This window comes from Triturus cristatus, chromosome 6, assembly GCF_964204655.1.
Source record: "Triturus cristatus chromosome 6, aTriCri1.1, whole genome shotgun sequence".
In the NCBI taxonomy this organism is placed as follows: Eukaryota; Metazoa; Chordata; class Amphibia; order Caudata; family Salamandridae; genus Triturus; species Triturus cristatus.
This window is the reverse complement of record NC_140589.1, coordinates 171,074,072-171,093,768: the sequence shown is the minus strand read 5'-3', so window position 1 is coordinate 171,093,768 and position 19,697 is coordinate 171,074,072. Positions and strand designations below refer to the sequence as shown.

The 19,697-nt window shown below is 45.7% G+C and overlaps 1 protein-coding gene across 1 annotated transcript in view; it reads right to left on the bottom strand.

Moving 5' to 3' along the window:
* Window positions 1-19,697, bottom strand: part of XKR5 (XK related 5) — a 217,016-nt gene that overhangs the window by 47,542 nt on the left and 149,777 nt on the right. The window contains exon 3 of the mRNA XM_085610441.1: window positions 19,506-19,693. Within this exon, the coding sequence (XP_085466567.1) occupies window positions 19,506-19,693 (188 nt within the window). The remainder of the gene's footprint in view (window positions 1-19,505; window positions 19,694-19,697) is intronic.

Sequence of the window (19,697 nt, the reverse complement as noted above, 5' to 3'; positions counted from 1 at the left end):
TAGAAGCTGCCCCTGTCCCTGCTTGGGAGAGTGGCGCTGTTTAAAATGATGGCATTGCCTAGATTCTTATATGCCCTCCAAAACTACCCAGACATGGTACCGCAAGCCTTCTTTAAGGAGGTCGAGTCCCTGCAGAGAGACTTACTATGGGATGGTAGACCTCGAATAGCTCTAGGCAAGCTCACGTTGGGGTGGTATGATGGGGGTATAGCTCTGCCAGACATCAGGAAGTACTATTGGGCAGCGCACCTGGCTGCGATTAACCAATGCCAGTACGGAAGCGGAGATGACCCTGCATACGGAATGGATAAGTGGTTGCTGCCGGGTGGTGACTTCATGAGAACACTTTACTCCCGACCTACTAGGTACAAGCTCACAGGCCCCACTAAACACACAGTCCAGATATGGCACGGGGCCAACAAAGCTTTGGGATGGGCCAATAAACTCACATTGGCCACCCCCCTCTGGGATACGGAACGGTTGGGGACTCTGGGGAGAACCAAAGGGTTTGACAAGTGGGACCTCATCGGTATTTCGCATATTAGGGACATGTGGGGTCGGGATGGAGTGGTGACGTTTGCTGCACTGCAACAAACATACGAAATGGCAGCATCAGAACACTTCCGTTATGCACAGATTCGGTATGCTCTGCAGGCCAACATCCCGTCAGGCACGGAGCTACCTGAGGCATCACCGCTCGAGGACAGACTACTTGATGGGCATCTACCAGACAAATGTATATCCCTCACGTATAAAAAAACTCATCCACCACACCCCTGATCCCCTTACTACACTTAGGGAGAAATGGGTACGGGATGGTCTAGAAGTAGACGATGAGGAATGGCAGGAGGCACTTTCCTCACCCAAAGAAGTGGCTATATCGGCAAAATTAAAACTAATACAGCTAAAGATTCTGCATAGAGTCTACCTCTCAGGGACCCAACTGATTCACATGGGGAGCAGTGTTGACGGGCTATGCAGGAGAGGATGTGGAATGCAGGGCGAATTCCTACACGTTCTCTGGGAATGCCCATTAGTTCAAGTCTATTGGCAGAAGATCCTGAAAGTTATGAGTACGGTTTGGGGGGTGCCCTTACTGCCTGAGGCCAAGAGATGCCTTCTGAATATTTGGGAGCCCACGGATTTAAATGTAAAAGGGAGGCTATGGGTCACACTTGGGCAGACGGTTGCCAAGCGCAACATAGCACAGTTATGGGGGGCCTCTGCACCACCTACGTTAAAGAAATGGAAGGAAGATATGGACTGGTGTATGGTTCGCGAGAAAACTGTATACGTTGCACGGGGATGTCCCAAAAAATGGTTAGCAATTTGGACTAAATGGAATGTGTACCGTGGGGGGCTATGTGAACCACCTATCGTCTCGTCCCCAGAGGACCACTGTACAGTGTAAACTGTAGGGCAAAGTATTGTAACTATGCCCGCTAAATGGAAAATTATGTACTGATACGTGTGACAAATGGATGCAAATGTAATATACGAGATGCAGAGCTGTATAACATGACCACTGTTTCTCTGAGTTAAATAAACAGAGTTTTATAAATAAACAATGTACAGATTCACAAAAGTTGATTAGAAGCCTTAGGGAATATCTGACCACTCCCCACTAGTCACTACACTGACCTCATAGAAAAAGTGAGAACCTGGAGACTGGAGAATATGCAGAATGGAGCATTTTGAATGACAAAACCTAGAAAGTAGCAACAGAAAATTACTACACAGAGAATACAGAGTCCGTACAAAGTGCTGAAACACTATGGAGTTTTATAAATCCTCAATTAGAGGGAAAATTACACGGAGGAAGTAGGAAGCAAAAAGGAAAGAGGGAGGTAGTTCAAAAGCATAAAACAGGAACTCCTAAATCTTGAAAAGGATTACATCTGGCAACCCAGGGATGGGAAAAAGAAAGAATATGTGAAAAATGCAAAAATATATACAGCCAGCAATGATCTCAAATGTATCAGTCATTTTTAGGTCTCGCCTAGCTATTGCGTTTACGCAATCTCTATGCGAGACTCTAGTAAAGGGGCATTTCAAAGTGCTCCCAAAAGTGGATTGCATGGCGAGCACGCGCACAATCACGTGCATCGTGCCGCCATGCAATCCGTCATACTCCAAAGGGTCCGCTCCCCCGCCCCCGCCAAGCGCGCGCGCCACGCACCGCTGGGCTTGTTATCCTCTGTAAAGATTTAGCGCCGCTGCAGAATTTCCATTCACCTGATCTTCGAGAATTAGAAACAAGCGCTAATTGGCCAAATCCCATCGAACATAAAATCAATACGGATCAATATCAATATATCTCCTCCGTCGGCAGCGCTCGATGCTCGTGCGCGACAATCTACAGAAAGCAGTCCGTGGAGGCACGGAAACACGGATGCTTCTTCTGCCTTCAATGGCACGAGGACGCCAAACCTGAATGCAGGAGGTAACACGGGCCCCCTACAGCGAGGGCTTCAGCTATTCAGCCTGAAGACTATGAGCACCACTGAGACACGGGTGTCTCAGGGACACCTCACAACGTTCTGCGCGGGGAGCGGACATCATTTTATTTTAGACTACTGCCCGAGTGGTAATAATAATGAGGTATCGCACCATGCTCCCGTAAACAGCGCCTAGGCGCTTTAAAACGTTAGATACAATTTCTAGTGCCTGATCCTTGCGTTAATAACCTCGCATGGTTTAAGATTATGTCAGGTCTGCTGGGACTTGTCCAAAACCTGGAAGTTGCCATAGACCTCTGCAGTAAGTGCATGAACTCACTAAGCTCCCAAGTGATGTTTGTAAGGTAGAATACGTTACACTTTGATGCTTACTCTGTCCTGAGACAGTACAATCTGAGGGATACCAATACGTACAGTATTAGGGTTTGGTTCCTTGTCACTTGACACTTTTTATGTCTCGGCATTGTGACGCTTGGCAGAATGAGTTCAAAATCTTTGACTCCCCGTGATTGGCTGCCTTACTACTCTGCATTAAATATCCATGTTGAGACGAAGCTTTTTATTACATAACCAATGTCATCCGTTTGCTCACCTGAAACATTAATGCAAAGAAATGTTGGAAAAACAGCTGTAAATTGTGATGAAAATACATACAAAGCTGTTTGCAATAACATTTTACCTAGCACGTTTTAAAGATTTGTGCAGTGACTAACTTTAACAATCGTTGGCAAACCCAATAGGTCTCTCCTATGGCCAAGTTCCTGGCTTTGGCAAGCGGGTGGGTAATGGGAGGGCGGGTAGGGGGGATGGATAATGAGATGATTTTTAAACAAGCATTTGCAATGCAATAGGTCTCGAATTATTAAAGTTTGAGCTATTGGCATTGCTAAATAATGCAACACCAATAGCTCAAACTTTAATAATGTGAGACCTATTGTATTGCAAATGCTTGTTGGTGTTTGTAGGTTATTTACACTTACTCACGACCACTGTGCCTTTACTACGCACCTGTCTTTTTACGGCACCTTGTTTGATGTGTTTAACTTTATCTACAATGTTGAAAGTGGCTAATTATCCCAATTAATTATTCCTTAAAGCATTGGTCTGTGTACAATTTATTTGTTAGATAATTTGGGTTGGGTAGGAGATTTTTCCAGACTCTTGCATGATAGGAAAAACTCTAAAGATATTTTAGAACTGTTGTTCAATTCAGTGCACTTCCCTCACACCAGTCTCCCCTCGCCGCCTCCTGGAAAAATGTTCCAGAGAAACAGGACATACAGCGAAAAGGACTAAAAGATATGTCGGGTGCACACAACCCATAAACCGAAATGTTGGGAAGTTGGGGCTAATGAACACTAACTATGCTAATTACACGATGTCAAAACCTAAATATATGTTTCAAATGATGTATGGAATAATGGCCTGACACAAAGGTCAATGTTTCTTTTGGTTAAAAAACTGAAAATAGTAAAAATATTGCTTAAAAAAAGAAGAATCACAAAACAAGCATGCATCAAAGCGCATGATTTAGTGTTTACCTCTTAGCATCTGTAATAAAGAGGAACTAAATAGCCTCAATTTAGGGCCAGGAAAAAGGGCCTTGAAATTCTTGGAACATTTTAATTAAGGGAGCAGTATCATAGTTTATTGTTTATTTGAGTTTTATTTAGCGCTGGCTAGACCCGGAGGTATCAGAGCGCTTTGCATAAGGTTCCACAGAATTACACAATTATATCAGTTAAAACAAGTTACAGGAAAACATTTCAAGAGCGTCGGAAGACGAAATAATTGGAGCTTAGAAGGGTAACGGGGTGGGGAAAAGGTGTAGGAGGGAGAAAGGTTGGAGATACGATGGACGGAGAGACGAAGGAGAGTCTGCCCAAAGTCCGGCTGGGTAGGTGACGGCCGAGGGGGAAGTCCACAGCCCATCTCCTCTATAGCTATCAGGTAGCTCCACCGGGCATCAGTCAAGCGACTAGGTCTGAATGAGAAAACAATTAGAGAGCAAAGAGGAGGGATAAATGGAGCGTAAAGGAGAAAGTGGGTGGAGTAAAGGGGTAGGAGGGAGAGTAAGACGGAGAGACGAAGTAAGGTCTGCCCAATGTCCGGCTGGGTAGGTGATGGCCGCAGCCCATCTCCTCTATAGCTATCAAGTAGCTCCACCGGGCATCGGCCAACAAGCTAGGTCTCCACGGTCGATGGCCGCCGTATCATGTGTTATATACCTTTCTTTGCTCACTCATAGGTATCTAAGATGGATGTAATGAACCTTTTCCTGGTACCGAAGACTTAGAAAAGCTAGAGCTGTGCAACTACACCCTCTGGCTTGGGCATGGATGTTCAATTGAGCAGCAGGTAAAAAGCTGAGTTATAGAGAAGGAGGTGAGTAACAAAAATGTGGGTGGAGATGTGGCCTAATTACTCGAGTTGGTGCCTTCCGAACTGGAAGACTCAGGTTTAAATTGCGTCCTCTGCACTAGACTCAATATCATGTTGATTCTATGAAAATCACTCAATCTCCCTGTGCCTAAATATATTCGTGTAATCCCCTCTTAATGTGCACGATCTTATGGATTGTCTCCTGACCTATCACGCAATATACAGCGCTCTGTTACTTCACAGCTAGGCGTGTTCTCTCTCTCTCATTTGTTTTAACATCCCCGCTTTATAGGAGGTATTTTATCATGTTGAGAACGATGTCCCGCAGTTGAATACTATAAGATGGAGGATGTTGGAGAAAATATATTGGGAGATCCCCAGTTTTGGGTCTGTACGAACATAGAACACTTATCTGATGAGGTTTCTCTCCTGCTTTGTGTAGCACTTCATTTTTAATCTACGTAGCATTGCATATTGTAATCCACACCGTCCACTGACCTTTCATGTTCCTTAGCAGACAGGAGGTCAGGAAGAGGCTCAGTCTCCTCTTCCATTCCAGCATCTGTCGCCAGGAGGAAGCTCCCTTCGGACCTCTCCAAGTGGGGCTTAAAGCAGTTCACATGCAGGACCCGCAAAGGGTTTCTTGGAGACTGCAAGTCCACCAGATAGGTGACTTTACTCTTGCGCTCCACCACCTCAAATGGCCCAGTCCACTTACCTTGGAGCGCACAAGACTCCACGGAGGTCATGACCCACACTTTCTGACCAGGCTGAAATTCGATCAGAGTGGTATTCTGATCATTCCATCTCTTCCTGGCTGGCTTCCAGATTCGCCAGGGTGTGCTGCTGGAAGCGCTTAGTCTGGTTCCTGAAGGCCAGCATGTAGCTATATACATCCTGGGGAGGTTTACTGGGAGCTTTCTCCCAATCTTCTTTGACCATACTGGAGGTCCTCTTACAGGATACACAGTTCAAAGGGACTGAACCCTAAGGACTTCTGTGATACCTCCCTGTAAGCAAACAATAGGCATGGCAAGAGGACGTCCCACTTATGCCTCATGGGTTCACCAAGACCCATAATCATGCCCTTCAGGGTCCGGTTGAATCTCTCAACCAACTCATTACCTTGGGGGTGGTAAGGGTAGTTAACTTGTACGTAACAGCGCACTCCTGCCACAGGGAATTCATATACTTGGATATGAAGTTGGTAGCCCGGTCAGACACTACCTCTCTGGGGAATCCAACACGGCAGAAAATCTCAATCAACGCCCGACCCACCAAGGGGGCCATCACATTCTGGAGCGGGATGGCCTCAGCATACCGGGTGGCATGGTCCACCAAGACCAGGATGAACCTGTTGCCCATGGCTGTCTTGGGATCCAGAGGCCTCACAATGTCAATACCAACCTTCTCAAAGGGGGTGCTGACTACAGGGAAAGGTTGGGGAGCAACCTTGCACTTCGCCCACTCTTATCACGTGCCTGGCAAGTCTGGCAAGACCTACAGAGGGTGTCGGAGTTCTTACACATTTGGAGCTAGTAAAAGTGGGTGACAAGCCTGTCAAAGGTCTTGTCTTACCCCAAATGCCCTGCCAAAGGCACATTATGAGCCAGGCTCAGTAGGAAGGCTCTGAAGCGCTGGGATAACACCAGCACACGAGCTGACTCAGGTTCAGCAACCTTAGGCTCACTATACAGGAGGCCATTCTCCCATTAAATTCAATGTGATCCAGACTGATCACTTGCTGCCTCGTTTGCAGCCTGCTGCCGCACACCAACAAGAGAAGGGCATTTCTGCTGCTCCAGGCAGAATTCCACCCTGGAGGGCCCCCCTTCCTGCTGACAATGGGTCAGTTCAGGCTGGTCTCCCAGTTCGGCCACTTGTGCCCCTGTAGGCTCCAAGGCATCCCCCTCAAAGTTTATCTCCTCCTGGACCATGGGAACTTCGGGGTCCAGTTTCCCGCGCCCCTTGTCTCTTCTCTTTCTGGGAGGTTCCAGGGCCAATGTCTGAGGTTCCAGGGCCTCTTGATTGCCCTTACCGACTGCCATAGTACGGAGTGGTCACACACGCCCACTCAGGCAGACCCAACATCTCCAAATGAGACTTCCGCTACACCTTCGCCCAAGGGGAACTCTCCAAATCATTGCCTAGCTCACAGCTACTTTCAAGGTATCCGAAACCCCCCTACCCCCACTCAAAGGGACCCTGTGCCACTTTGCAGAGGCACTCCGAATTGTCAGCTGCAACTACAGGGTAGAATGTGTTGGGAACCACCTGCTCCTCAAACACTAGCCAACAACTGACAGCTGTCACACTGGCCCCAGTGTCTCTCAGAGCTTCCACACTATGGCCATTGATGGTCACCCACTGATGTATTTTTTATTGTTGTCAGGCAGATGAGCCCTTGGGACCATCTCACTGTCTCCTAAAGAGATCAGGGTCATTTCTGCAGACCCCCACCCTCCTGGAACCCGGCTCCTCCCCCAAGGCTAAACTACCCAACTTATGGGCTGGAGCACCTGTGGGTGCAGTAGGGGCTTTCTTGGACACCTAGGATCCCCTATAGCATGGCCCACCTGACCACAAGCATAACATGCCCATGGGCCCTTCTGGGCAGGCTTACCTCCTGGGACCCATGGCTTCTTCTCACTGGGACAGATAGCCTTTCAACAGTGAAAAACGAAATTGGCAGTATTTCACTATCAGGACATGCCACACACATCAGGGCATGCCACACACATCAGGGCATGTCCTACCTTTCACATACACTGCACCCTGCCCACAGGGGTACCTTGGGCCAACCTTAGGGGCGACTCACATGTAAGTAAAGGGAAGGTTAGGGCCTGGCAAGTGGGTGCACTTGCCAAGTCAACATGGCAGTACCAAACTGCGCACAGACACTGCAGTGGCAGGTCTGAGTTACATTTACAGGCTGCTTATGTGGGTGGCACAATCAGTGCTGCAGGCCCACTGACAGTATTTGATTTACAGGCCCTGTGCACTGTAATAGGGACTGAATAGTAAATCAAATATGCCAATCATGGAATCCAATCCATAACAACAATTTACAGGGAGCCCATGCACTTTGGCACTACCCAGCAGTGGCAAAGTGCCCAAAGCATCTAGACCTGCAAAAACGAAGTCCAATACACAGCAAAATAACAGGAGCCAAGGCCAAAAATACAGGGGAAACCCACGCCAATGATACCAGGTTTAACACTTTTAAAAGTAAAAGGGAGGGGGGGCCGAGTGGTCCCCCTCCCAGGCCTATTTTAACCCTGGTGACCCTATCCCCCAGGGCCTGGCCTGTGGTGTGGGTGCCCTGGACTCATCCAGGGCATCCACTTTTTACAGTTGGGGACCACGGGGGAGCTTGGAGGCCCCCGCGGTCCCTGCCGATTCCCCGAAACCAGCAGGAGCCAGCATTGCTTTTCCTTACTGGAGGTAACTGGAGGAGTTGTTAGCCTGAAAGGATGTCCTTAGGGGCCAACTACCCCTCTTGTTACCTTCAGTAAGTTGCACACAACAAGATTGCTAAGAGGTCTTCATGGCTCACCCCCTTTCTCCACCACTCTGCAAACACACCTCCTAGTGCAATACTAGTTGGGGGATGAAGTCCCCTTGGCTGCTGAGGGTCCTTGGAGCAAACAACCCCTCCTGTTACCTCCAGTAAGTCCCACCCAGCAGGATTGCTAAGAGGCTTTCGGGGGCCACGCCTTCTTTCTCCACCACTCTGCAAACGTGCCTCCTGGTGCACTACTGGTTGGGCAATGAAGTTCTCTTGGATACCGAGGGAACTTGTGGACAAAGAAGTCCTCCTGGTAACACCTGTAAGCCCTACACAGCGGGTTTCCCGAGACCTGTTTGGAGGCCTGCCCCCTTTCTCCACTACTTTGCAAACATGATTACTAGTTTAAAAAAAAACATAGAAATTCACTGAAAAGACTTTATAGTTAGGACTTAGCATTTAAAAAACCTTGGAAAATCACTGGAAAAAACGAAAAGGTTACAGAGACGTAATACTTAGGACATGGAATAAAAAAAAAAAACGTAGAAATTCACTGAAAAAAACAAAGGTTACAGTGACGTTAAAGTTAGGCTCAGGTTTCACTCATACAAAACCAGTGAAATTCAGCAGTTCTAGTTAGCTGAGCTAACTATAACTCATGTCCGGCAATGCACTGCTTATGACCTTACATATTACATCACTCATGACATGGTCAGTGACATCGCTGATGACATCACTGATTACATCATCCGGTGACTGTGAGTGTTTTTAAAAAGTTTATGAGTGTTAAATATATATACCAAGGTGTATTGGTGAATCAGTGGGTGTACGAGTACCTGTATGAATGATTCAAAGGGTGTGTGACTGTATAAGTGAGTGATTAGGTGTCTCAGTTAATGTATATGTGAGGGACTGGTTGTGTGAATCAGTCTGTCAGTTGGTGTCCAAGTGGCTGTATGGGTGAGCCAGTGGACTTTTGAGTGGCTGGTTGTCTCAGTACCTGTATGGGTTTCTGAGCGCCTCTGTGGGTGGGTGATGGGGTTTGTGATTGCCTGTATTGCAGTGGCGGCTTGTAGGTAAGAGTGGCGGGGTGACGGGTAGGAGGGGTTAGAAAGAAATAAAAGACTTACATGCTTGTCGTGTCGCCAGTGACCAGCTGAAGCCTCTTCTTAGTCCTCGAAGTCCTGCTTGCTCCCGGCAGCACCCAGGCTCCCCTAAGCCAATTGCAACGCTGCTGTCACCATGACAGCATCCTTGTGATTGGTCTGAGTGCTGTGATTTGGTGTTCAGACAGGGACTGACAGCCTGTGCATGTTCTCCACCCAGGCTGTGAATTACAGCCCCGGTGAAGAAAATGCAAGCTATGCATGACTGTTTGGCCGGCATAAGATGGCTGGCCAAACCGTCATGTGCACTTCATGCAGCCGCAACCACTCCTCCTCCCTCCACATCACTGGAGCCCGGCCCGCCATAACCTGGCTAGAAGATTCTAGAAATAAAATGATAATGACTTTTGTTATTATCATATAATCTTTAATTTTTTACTGCTCCGAGAGCAGTGGGGTGACGCTCCTCCACCTTAGCAGAGGAGCCACCACTGCTGTATGGATGAGCCAGTGGCTGTATGGGTTAGTGAGTGTGTGTGTGTGAGGGGCTGTATGGGTGAGTGAATGTGTGTGTATGGCTGTGTGGGTGAGCAATTGAATGTGTCGGTGGTATATGGTTGAGCAACTGGGTATGTGAAAGGCAGTGTATGTGAGTGATAAGGTATAGGAGTGACTGTATGGGTGAGAGTGAATGTGAGAGTGGCTGTATGGGTGAATGTGTGGTTGTGTCAGTGACTGTATAGGTGAGTATATAGTCCTAACAATGGTTCAAGAAGCAATTTGCTTAAAGATACAATGTTTACAAACAAAACCAAGTCACAAACAAGACAAATACACAACAATATAGAAAAAGTGAGGAAAGAGAATACCCATATGCAGAAGATAATTCTAGAAAATGACAAATGTATTACATATTATGAAACAATTAAGACAATTGCGCTCAATACAATGTGCTGGTACAAAACAATAAATATTACAAACCAGACGGGTGGCAAACGAGAAAATGCACATTACAAGGTCGGGAACAACATAAACAAAATGAATGTGTCCTTCGTTAGTTTTATGGCCACATAAGCGTAGACGGCGCTTCGACCACTGTAAAGTTACACGGTCATCATCAGGACTGAAGAGTCCATTGAGCGTCCACAAATTCTGTATGATAAAAAATGCATATGGGTCACATTTGTTAAAAAGTAAGCTCCTTCTATAAGAAAAGCCTACAGAGAAAAAAGTCAGAAAAAAAGGTGAAATTAGTAAAAGAGATGTTAGAAAGCCTTTAGAATGTCTGATATATTATATTTCCACTTTATATAGATGCCCTTGATTGGTACTATATAGTTATCTATACATTTAGGTTGTCTCCTTGTCTTTCATTTTTTAGCCCATTGCGGTGTGGAAGCACATCAGTGATTTGTTCACCTGGCTCTTGCCATGATCTACCAAATTATAAGGACAGATACAGCCATTTTGAAAGTTCAAATTCTTTGGGACAGTTTCAATTCATGCTCGCCCATTTTAAGTAAGGGGCCGATAATTTAGGACTGTTTGTTTCAGTCTTTTATTGACATACGGAATTGTTTCTTATTTAAATTTTTTCTTTTTAGTGATATTTTGGAACTTTATTCCAACCCACGCAAGTAAATAGGGTTGGATTGTTGTTTTAAACAGGTGAATTTTCGTATTCACTAGTGATACTTTGGTGATGGTAATTTCTTTGTTCTTTCACTTTTCACTGGGTGTGGGTGATAGAGCATTGACAAGGTCTTCTACTTTTTTGTGTTTTTTTTAAAACTATTTTCCTTACACTAAAGGCTTTCTATGGATGGATGTATGAGCGGATATGTCAGTCAATTCTTCCCCTCTCGTGGGGTCTGCGCCAACTCCGGTAATTGATTTATTAATACATAGCCCTCCAGAGGGCCTCCAAATACAACTTGCACAGTTTATTAACAATTTCCTCTGCTTGTCTGCAGTGCCGCATTTCAGGCTCGAGTAATTCCAACCCTGTGGCCTCTCAGTTGATTTCCTGGTGGTGCAGCCTTCTCCGGCAGGACAGCCGCAATAAATGTTCCCACAGTTTATCCTTATTTGAAGACGCACTCAACTGCTAGCCAATTTTCAGAATTCTTTTATTTACAAGCTAAACCGGCAACTTGCCTCCAGATCACATTTGTGCCTAACGCGTTTCGGAGCAAGCAGCTCCTTGTTCACTGGCTTGCCAATCTTTGCAGAAACGCTGAGAAAACAACTTGTCTGCATGCCAATTAGATGTTTATGGCCCTCTGGTGGGCCTCTCAGGTGAGTGTTTCCTTCTATGCATGCTGGGGGACCCGTAGTGTCTCTCAGACAATTCTTCCCTTCTCGTGGGGTCTGCGCCAACTCTGGTAATTGATTTATTATGACATAGCACTCCACTGGGCTTCCAAATACAACTTGCACAGTTTATTAACACATTTCTCTGCTTGTCTGCAGTCCCGCATTTCAGGCTAGAGTAATTCCAACCCCTCCGAACCTTTTATGGCCAGCCTGTTAGAGGGCCCCTCAGCCTTGTGAAGGAGTGGGAGCAAGCTCTTAACTGCCTCAAGCCCCACTTCCAGAGGTTCAAATTCACCATGCTCTTGAAGACAGGTGGTGGTAAAGAGGAGAAGAGTAAACCTTTCCCAGCTCTCCTCTCCTCTAAAGACAAGGATGGTTCAGTTGAGGGTGTGAAACTCTCCCTCTCTCTGACTCCAAGCCAAGAGAGGGAGAATGCCAGTTGCTGGAGCAATTCTTCTCGATGTTCTCACTTACCCCCAAGCTGCCACTTGATGCACCCATGACACGACAAGCATGCTTGTGAAGAATAAAAACTGCAGTCTAGCTGATAAGGTGAGCGCCAGTATCCAGGATGAGTTGTCCAAGAAGCTGGAGTTGGGAGTGATTGTGTACTCCAACAGCCCACCTCCCCCCTTACCACACCATCCCAAAACTCCGCTTCTGTGTGGATTACATAGGGCTCACCTCGGTCACCAAGACTGATGCACACCCCATCCCTGAGCTGATGAGCTCATTGATCGGTTGGAAGCTGCCAAGTACTTTCAACCCAACGTCAGTGTACTGGCAGGTTGTCTTCACTGAGGGGACTAGTGTGAAGCCCTACTTCTCTAACCCAGACAGACACTTTTAATGCAGAGTAGATTGATGCCCTTTGGATGGAAGTATGCCCCTGCCACTTTACAGAGGTAGGTCAACCAGGACCTACCCTGGTTGGAGGACTTCAGCACCACCTACCTAGAGAACATTACTATCTTCCCCACTAACTGGGATGACCAACTGTACCAAGCTTTAGGCCTTGCAGAGGGCTGGGCTAACTATCAAGGCCAGTAAGTGCCAGAGAGGGCAGGATCAGTTTTATACCTGGGCCACCAATTCTGTGGGGACAAAATGAGACCCCTTCAGCCTAAGATACAAACCGTCCTGGCTTGAGAGCCCTTCAAGACCCAGAAAGAGTTGACAGCCTTCTTAGGCCTCACCAGCTATTACAGGAGATTTGTTAGGGGATATGGCACCCTTGTTGCCCCCCCTTAACAAAGTTGACTTCTAAAAAGCAGCCCAAAAAAGGTGATCTGGACAAAGGTGTGCAGAAGCATTCGACATCTTGAAAAAGGCAATGTGCATAGCACCAGTGCTCAAGGCACCGGACTTCTCCAAAGAATTCATAGAGCAGACGGATGGATCACAGCATGGCACTGGGGCTGTTCTCTCACAGCTGAACCATGAGGGTGTGGACCAACCTGTGGCGTTCATCACCCACAGATTACTTCTCAGGGAACAGAGCTGGAGTGTCATTGAAAGAGAGGCATATGAAGGCACTGAAGACCACACTTGTCTGGGACTCACTTCCAAGTTCAGTCAGACACAGATCCCTCAGATGGCTGATGCAGATGAGAGGTGAGAATCCTAACTTGTTGAGGTGGTCCATTTTCTTACAGGGAATGGATTTTACAGTGGAATATTGCCCTGGGACTAACCATGCCAATGATGGTGGTCTTTCCAGGTTTTTATTTCTTAGAGATGAGAACTCCCATGAAGGTGGGTAGTTCTCCCTGCTTTCTGCTGAGGGTGAGTACACGTTAGACCAGACATCTTTGGTGTGGTATTCCTCCAGACTTTTTTGCCTTCACTACCCTGTTTTTGTGAAACCCGTTTTCATTGGCATTAAGACTCTGGTCAAGTGCTTCTGCTCCCCCCCTTAAACATGGGAAAATTGGTATACACCTAAGTGGCACATTTAATTTACTTATACGTCCCTGGTATATACTACTACATGTACCCAGGGCCTGTAAATTAAATGCTATAACTGGGCTGCAGCATGCATTGTGCCAATCACCCAGGTGGCACTGTTAAACATGTATCAGGTCTACAACTTCATCCTGTAGTGCACTTTTAAACTGCCATTTTGACATGGCAAAATAAACTTTGCCCGGCTCAAACCTTCTTTTTTTAATACTTATAAGTCACCCCTAAGGAAGGCCCTGATGGCTCAAATGGCAAGGTGCATGGTATTTAAAAAGTAGAACATGTCTTCTTAAATCTTACAAGTCCTGGCAGTTAAAAAAAAACTCCACAAGTCGTTTTTCACTGCAGCAAAAATAACTCTGACGGGCTAACACTGAGATACCATAGTACAGCTACTGATCCTGCATTTTAGGTCTGACGCTAGCCAAGACATTTTGTTTATACTAAAATTATATATATGATATGCTCATAGAGGCTTTCAGCCAGTCTTCACTCATTGGTCTGTTGCTGTGTCATTCACGTTTGTTCCACTCACAATAGATTACAGCATGGGAAAAACGGTCATACTACTTCATCCACTGGCGAACTTTACTGTGAATGATGGCATTTTGCTCCTCAACACGGAGCAAATCTGCAAACATAGTAGTTCCCTTCAGTGCGAGGGACTCCTATAGCAATGTTTGCTTTTTGAGACCAAAATCGTACCCTCAAGTACCCTGCTCCCACTCCGATCCCTTATTCACAGAAAGCAGGCTGCAATGCTGCATTTCAGGTGACAATCGTGCACAATGTCAGCCTTTCCTATGACCCCTTTGCACACTATCAAGCAACACTCCTGCATCGACCACCACTCGGCCCCTGTCATCACAGACAGCATGATGACCTCCATAAGTACTGTGTTTTCACTGTAAATGCTAGCATGTGGCAGTAGGTGTGCTGTGTAGACTTCATCCACAGATCCTCTGTGCTTATCTCACTTGTGACAGTATGAGTTTGTGCAGCAATGAGTGCTAAACTGATACTTTAAATTCCAACATGACCTCCTCTATGAAACTCACTAGTATTGTTCAGCACAAGGTCTAGCCTTTCATTTGTAATGTACTAGTACGGCTCCAATAGGGCCAATCTGATTCAGCACCATTTGAGTACTTCATAAGGAAACTGCTATCTGGCACATAAAAATGTATTTTGCTTGGGATATACAAATTTATTTTGACAGGGAGCGCGTAGGGGGTGGGTGTAGGAAAATGGCTCTTTTTGTATGGTCAATGCAATTTTATCTGGACTGATGCTGCTGTTTTTTTTACTCTAAACTGGGACACTGCTAACCAGGCTCTAGTGCCTATCCTCAGACCGCTAAAGCATGTTAAAATTGGCTACAATCCTGATTGGCATATTTAACTTAGCTAGAAGTTCCTACTATATGGTACAAAAGTGCACCCTGGGGGTGTAAGATAAATGTCACTAGCGGACTTCAGCACATAGTGCCACCACTAAAGTGGCAATGCAAAACATACTTCCAGGCCTGCACCTGCTGTCTTAATACACAGTTTAAAAACAGCCAATTCGACCTGGCAAAATAAACCATCTGCCAGGCACAAACCTTCCTTTTTAATACCTTAACGTCAACCCTAAGATAGGACCTAAATGGCTCTAGGGCATGGTATTTCAAAGGTAGGCCATGTGTATATATGTTTCACAGGTCCTGGCACTGAAAAACACACAAAGTCGTTTTTTCCCTGTGGCAAGGCTGGCTCTCCCATAGAAATGCACTGGACTACATTATACCTTATAATGTTTCACTTCAGTTTGGGAGTGGGAAGAAAAAATATTCAAGGGCTCATTTTAATCGCAATTTAAAATCCAATTTAATGGCCAAGTCGGATTTTATATTACTATTTTGAAAATGACACTTTTAGAAAGATGTCATTTTCCTGCCTAAGCCACATGTGCCTCTCTGCTAGCATTCACTGTTACCCAGGAGCTGAATGGCTCCTTCATTAGGTGTGTAGTGGGTCCCAGAGCAGAGACAAAGTGAGCAGGGCTGATGTTCCCCTAACATGATTGCCATCCGGGCTCTGTAAGGAAAGTAATTAACTTCTAAGGGTGCCTACCCTGTCACACGCAAATGTAGCTCACAGTTGGGGCTGACCCCTCTATTGTCCTGCTAACTATAGCCAGGCACCAATTCTAGTAGGAGAGCAACTGCCCCCGGAACTGGTTCAATGTGGCCACGAGGGAGGGTTTTTCCATTATCATAGGTACATCTCTAGGTGGGCACAGAGGGCTCTGCACAGGAGAAGAAAGGTTCTGCCAACATGGTTTTAGGAAGAGAGGTGTACTGTGGGTTAGTTTACAGTTAAGGACACATAATGTGCTGCAAAAGTGAGTAGGGTTGACCTAGTACCGTTTACCACATTGGTTAGGAAGTGGCAAAGAGATTTCAGTGGCACCAGGCAGAAATCTGGCACTAGGCATAAATGTGCCACCCCCAGTATCCTCTCCCGGACACCTTTGGACCTGTAGCAGACATACGAAGGATTACACCTGCTGTTTAGACCTGTAAGGAGAACCCCAAGGGCTGGACCTGCTCCCTCTTGTACCCAGGACTGAGAAGGAGACTCAAGGGTCAGTTGGATGATCTTTCATTAAGATACAGGGACACAAAAGCTGCAAAAAACCCACTTTCCTGAAGAACCCAGCTTACCAGTTGCAACTGGACCTGCCCTGGACCCTGCTGGTGGCTTATACTCGAGTGAGTCCAGACCTCTAAGTAGTGCATCTAAGATCCTTGGATGAAAAGTGTCAGGATGTACTCCCCCTGCCGAACCTTAAAAGCTGGGACTTAGAAACTTTCTCAAGGATTTTTGCCTGGAGAACAGAGAGCAGACCGGGACAAACTTGCCAAGTCAATCCAACAAAGGTGTGTTACTGCTGGGACAAAGATTCGGGTTGCTCCCACTCAAAGCTTTTCGGCAGCAGTAAATCAGCGGGACGTCGCAGAGAAGGTACCTTGCCTTGCGCAGCCCTGTTCGGCTGCAGCAGGTAGCCTTACCCTGCTGGAAGAATCTAAGCTCCAAAACAGAGACTAAGTCCGAAGGTAGAAATCTTCACCGTACGAAGGCGCCAAAAGTTTCCAGGGACCTTTCTTGGGCACGAACTTTGATTTCTCCAGCTTGGAGCTTTCCAGAAAAAGTCAATGTCTTAATCTGGACTTCATCCGACGACTATCTGTTCTTATGGAACCCATCTCAGCCATTGCCTGCAGCCCTGCTGAGGATTTTTCACTTTTATTTCAGAGACTAAGTCAGAAGGTAAAACTACTGACCGGGACGAACCTGGTCTCTGTACTCGACCCGCATTCCAGTATGGTTGGCCTTAAACCATACCTATGTCTCGGTCTAGCGTGGCCAGTTGCCTGCTGTTAACACTTTGCAGTGTTATTTTTTTTAAACTTTAATAATTCATATCTCCAAGTCCACATAATGGATTTTTGTTTTTTGGTGTAATTTTGTTTATTTAATTCTTCTCTATTTTTATACACTGGAGTGGGATATTTATTGTGTGTGTGTTTCAAATGTTTTGGTACTTCTGAATGCTTTACACATATTCCTAGGTTAAGCCTGTCTGCTCTGTGCCTGCCAAGGGTTTAGCTCAGGCTTGAATTACTGAAACTAATTAAAATAGTGAAATTATTACTTGTGGAGGACTACCATCCATTCTAGCTTATAATTATCTCTCTAATAGGGTGCACGTATCTTGAACTTCTAATTTTTTGGAACACAGAAGTAAACACATTTAGAACAAACAAGCACACAAGATACAACCTGTGTTCCAGTGCATTTTTTACGTGCCTTTGCTAGGTTGAGAGCGCACTGCTTTCAGAGTTAGGCTGGCTGTTCATTCTAGCACTGAAATAGGATGACAGCCATGGGCATTGCCAGCCCATCCCTGCAAAGTATTCTTACCGTCTTTTCGTATGCTTTCGCTGTACACCTACACAGCTGCAACCAGGACATGACTGGTGGACTGTGCAGCTGCAGTGAATTGAATTGTAATTGCATTTATGTAGTGCTTACAACCCCTGACAAGAACTTGAAGTATTCTAGATAACGCCCCGCTTTTCACTTTCATGCTATTAGAAAGCTGCCTTGTTTTTCACATTGATAACAATGCTAGTAGCACCTCCACAGGGCCTTCCAGAAAACAATTTTATAGTGACTACTTTACCTAAGGTGAGGCATAGGGGTTACTGCTTATCTGAGGTGCTTCATATGTATGGGGCTTGCAGTGTGTAGCATGTCTGTAATGTCATTCCGAAGCACATGACCATGGAGAGATGGAAAGCCTACACAGCTGCAACCAGGACATCACTGGTGGGCTGTGCAGCTGCACTGAACTGAGAACACTTACTCCTTACGCGTACCCACTACAGTTGTTGGAACTGCAAAGGGTTTTAATTTGTTGTGGGGCGATTCCCCCAAAACTGCACCCATGAGCAATACCTACACTACAAAGCATTCACTGATTTAATCTAAAACAATGAGCGCACCACGATAAAAAGCGAACAACTGTTTTCGATTCTTTATTAACTACAATTACCAATGGTTGAAATAAAAATATATATGTACCATTTCTGCTTTGAAACGTTTTTCATTCACTCCCTTATTCTATCAATAAAACCAAAGTCACTAATCCATCTGCCCAGACCTCTTTCCCCCAGCCAACTATTAGCATCTTATATCCATCCATCCATCCATCCATCCATCCATCATTCTCAACAAGCAATCCGGTAACTTCGGAGAGCTGGAGAGATTAGTAGTTTGATGGGACCTGCTGCAACCCATTTTCAGGGTGGCACTTACCACCGTTTCAATTGTTTTTCACACCAATGAGGAATAAGTGTGCAAACTGGACGTGAACATTCCCATACTCCATAAATTCATAGAAGAAAAGTGATGGGTAGAATGCTTGAATTAACCTCATTCACTGGCAATAACTCGGGAACAGTCCAGCTACCAGGCCAGGTCTTCCCTGACCCGGAACACTAGCAACCCAGGACTAGTTTTCGCCCTCGTTAGGTCTCATCAGCCAGGTGTAGCTTGGTTCCAGTGACCCAGTATGCAAGGGACCCACATCTTAGCATACCCTTTCCACTTACAGTGACACACAATGATGGATGGAATGCTTGAGTTAATCTCAGCCGCGGGTGATAACTCTGGGTCACATCCAAATCCATTGCTTTTTTGCACACCATGATACCTCAGTTTGGACCCAGTCACGATGGACCTGAGTAATTCAAGCAGTCCATCCATCACTCTTTTGTGTACTTTTTATATTTTCATAGGGAGGCAGAGGAATAAGTGGAGGGATTACTCCCATTAAAAAAAAAATTCAACGTGGAGAGATAAAAGGTAGAAACCTTTTGCATTTTTACCTTAACCATAAAACTCTGGATTTTTCACTAGTGGATAATACGCCTGTTTAGGAGAAGTTGTTCGCAAAGTATACTGAGTTTTTGTAGATTCCGGCAAGTAAACTTTGTGATTGTAGATACCAATAAAGTTACTTCATGGAAACTGTAGACGTGAGCCTATAAATTGTGAAGTTACATTTGTGTGTGAAAGTGATGATTTGGGCGTTACCTCTAGACAAGGCTCTGTGCTTTTTGGACCAACTACTGCAATTTAGTTCATGATCCAGTCATCCTCATAGACATCTTTAATCAAATAATTTTTTATGCTTTAATGCTGTTTAAAGTTCGAGTCCTACCTGGAAAAAGGTCAGTTTCTTCTAGTGCCAGATAAATATAAGCTTGCAGTAAAAGATGGGGTAAAGTCTGGAGCAGAGCTTCAAGAAGCCGTAGGACAGAGAGGTCTCCCAGCTTCATCAGCTGCTCTCCGCTGTTCGATGCTACCCTGTCTCCTCCTTTCACAGCTGCTAAAAGGGAATCCCAGTACCTGA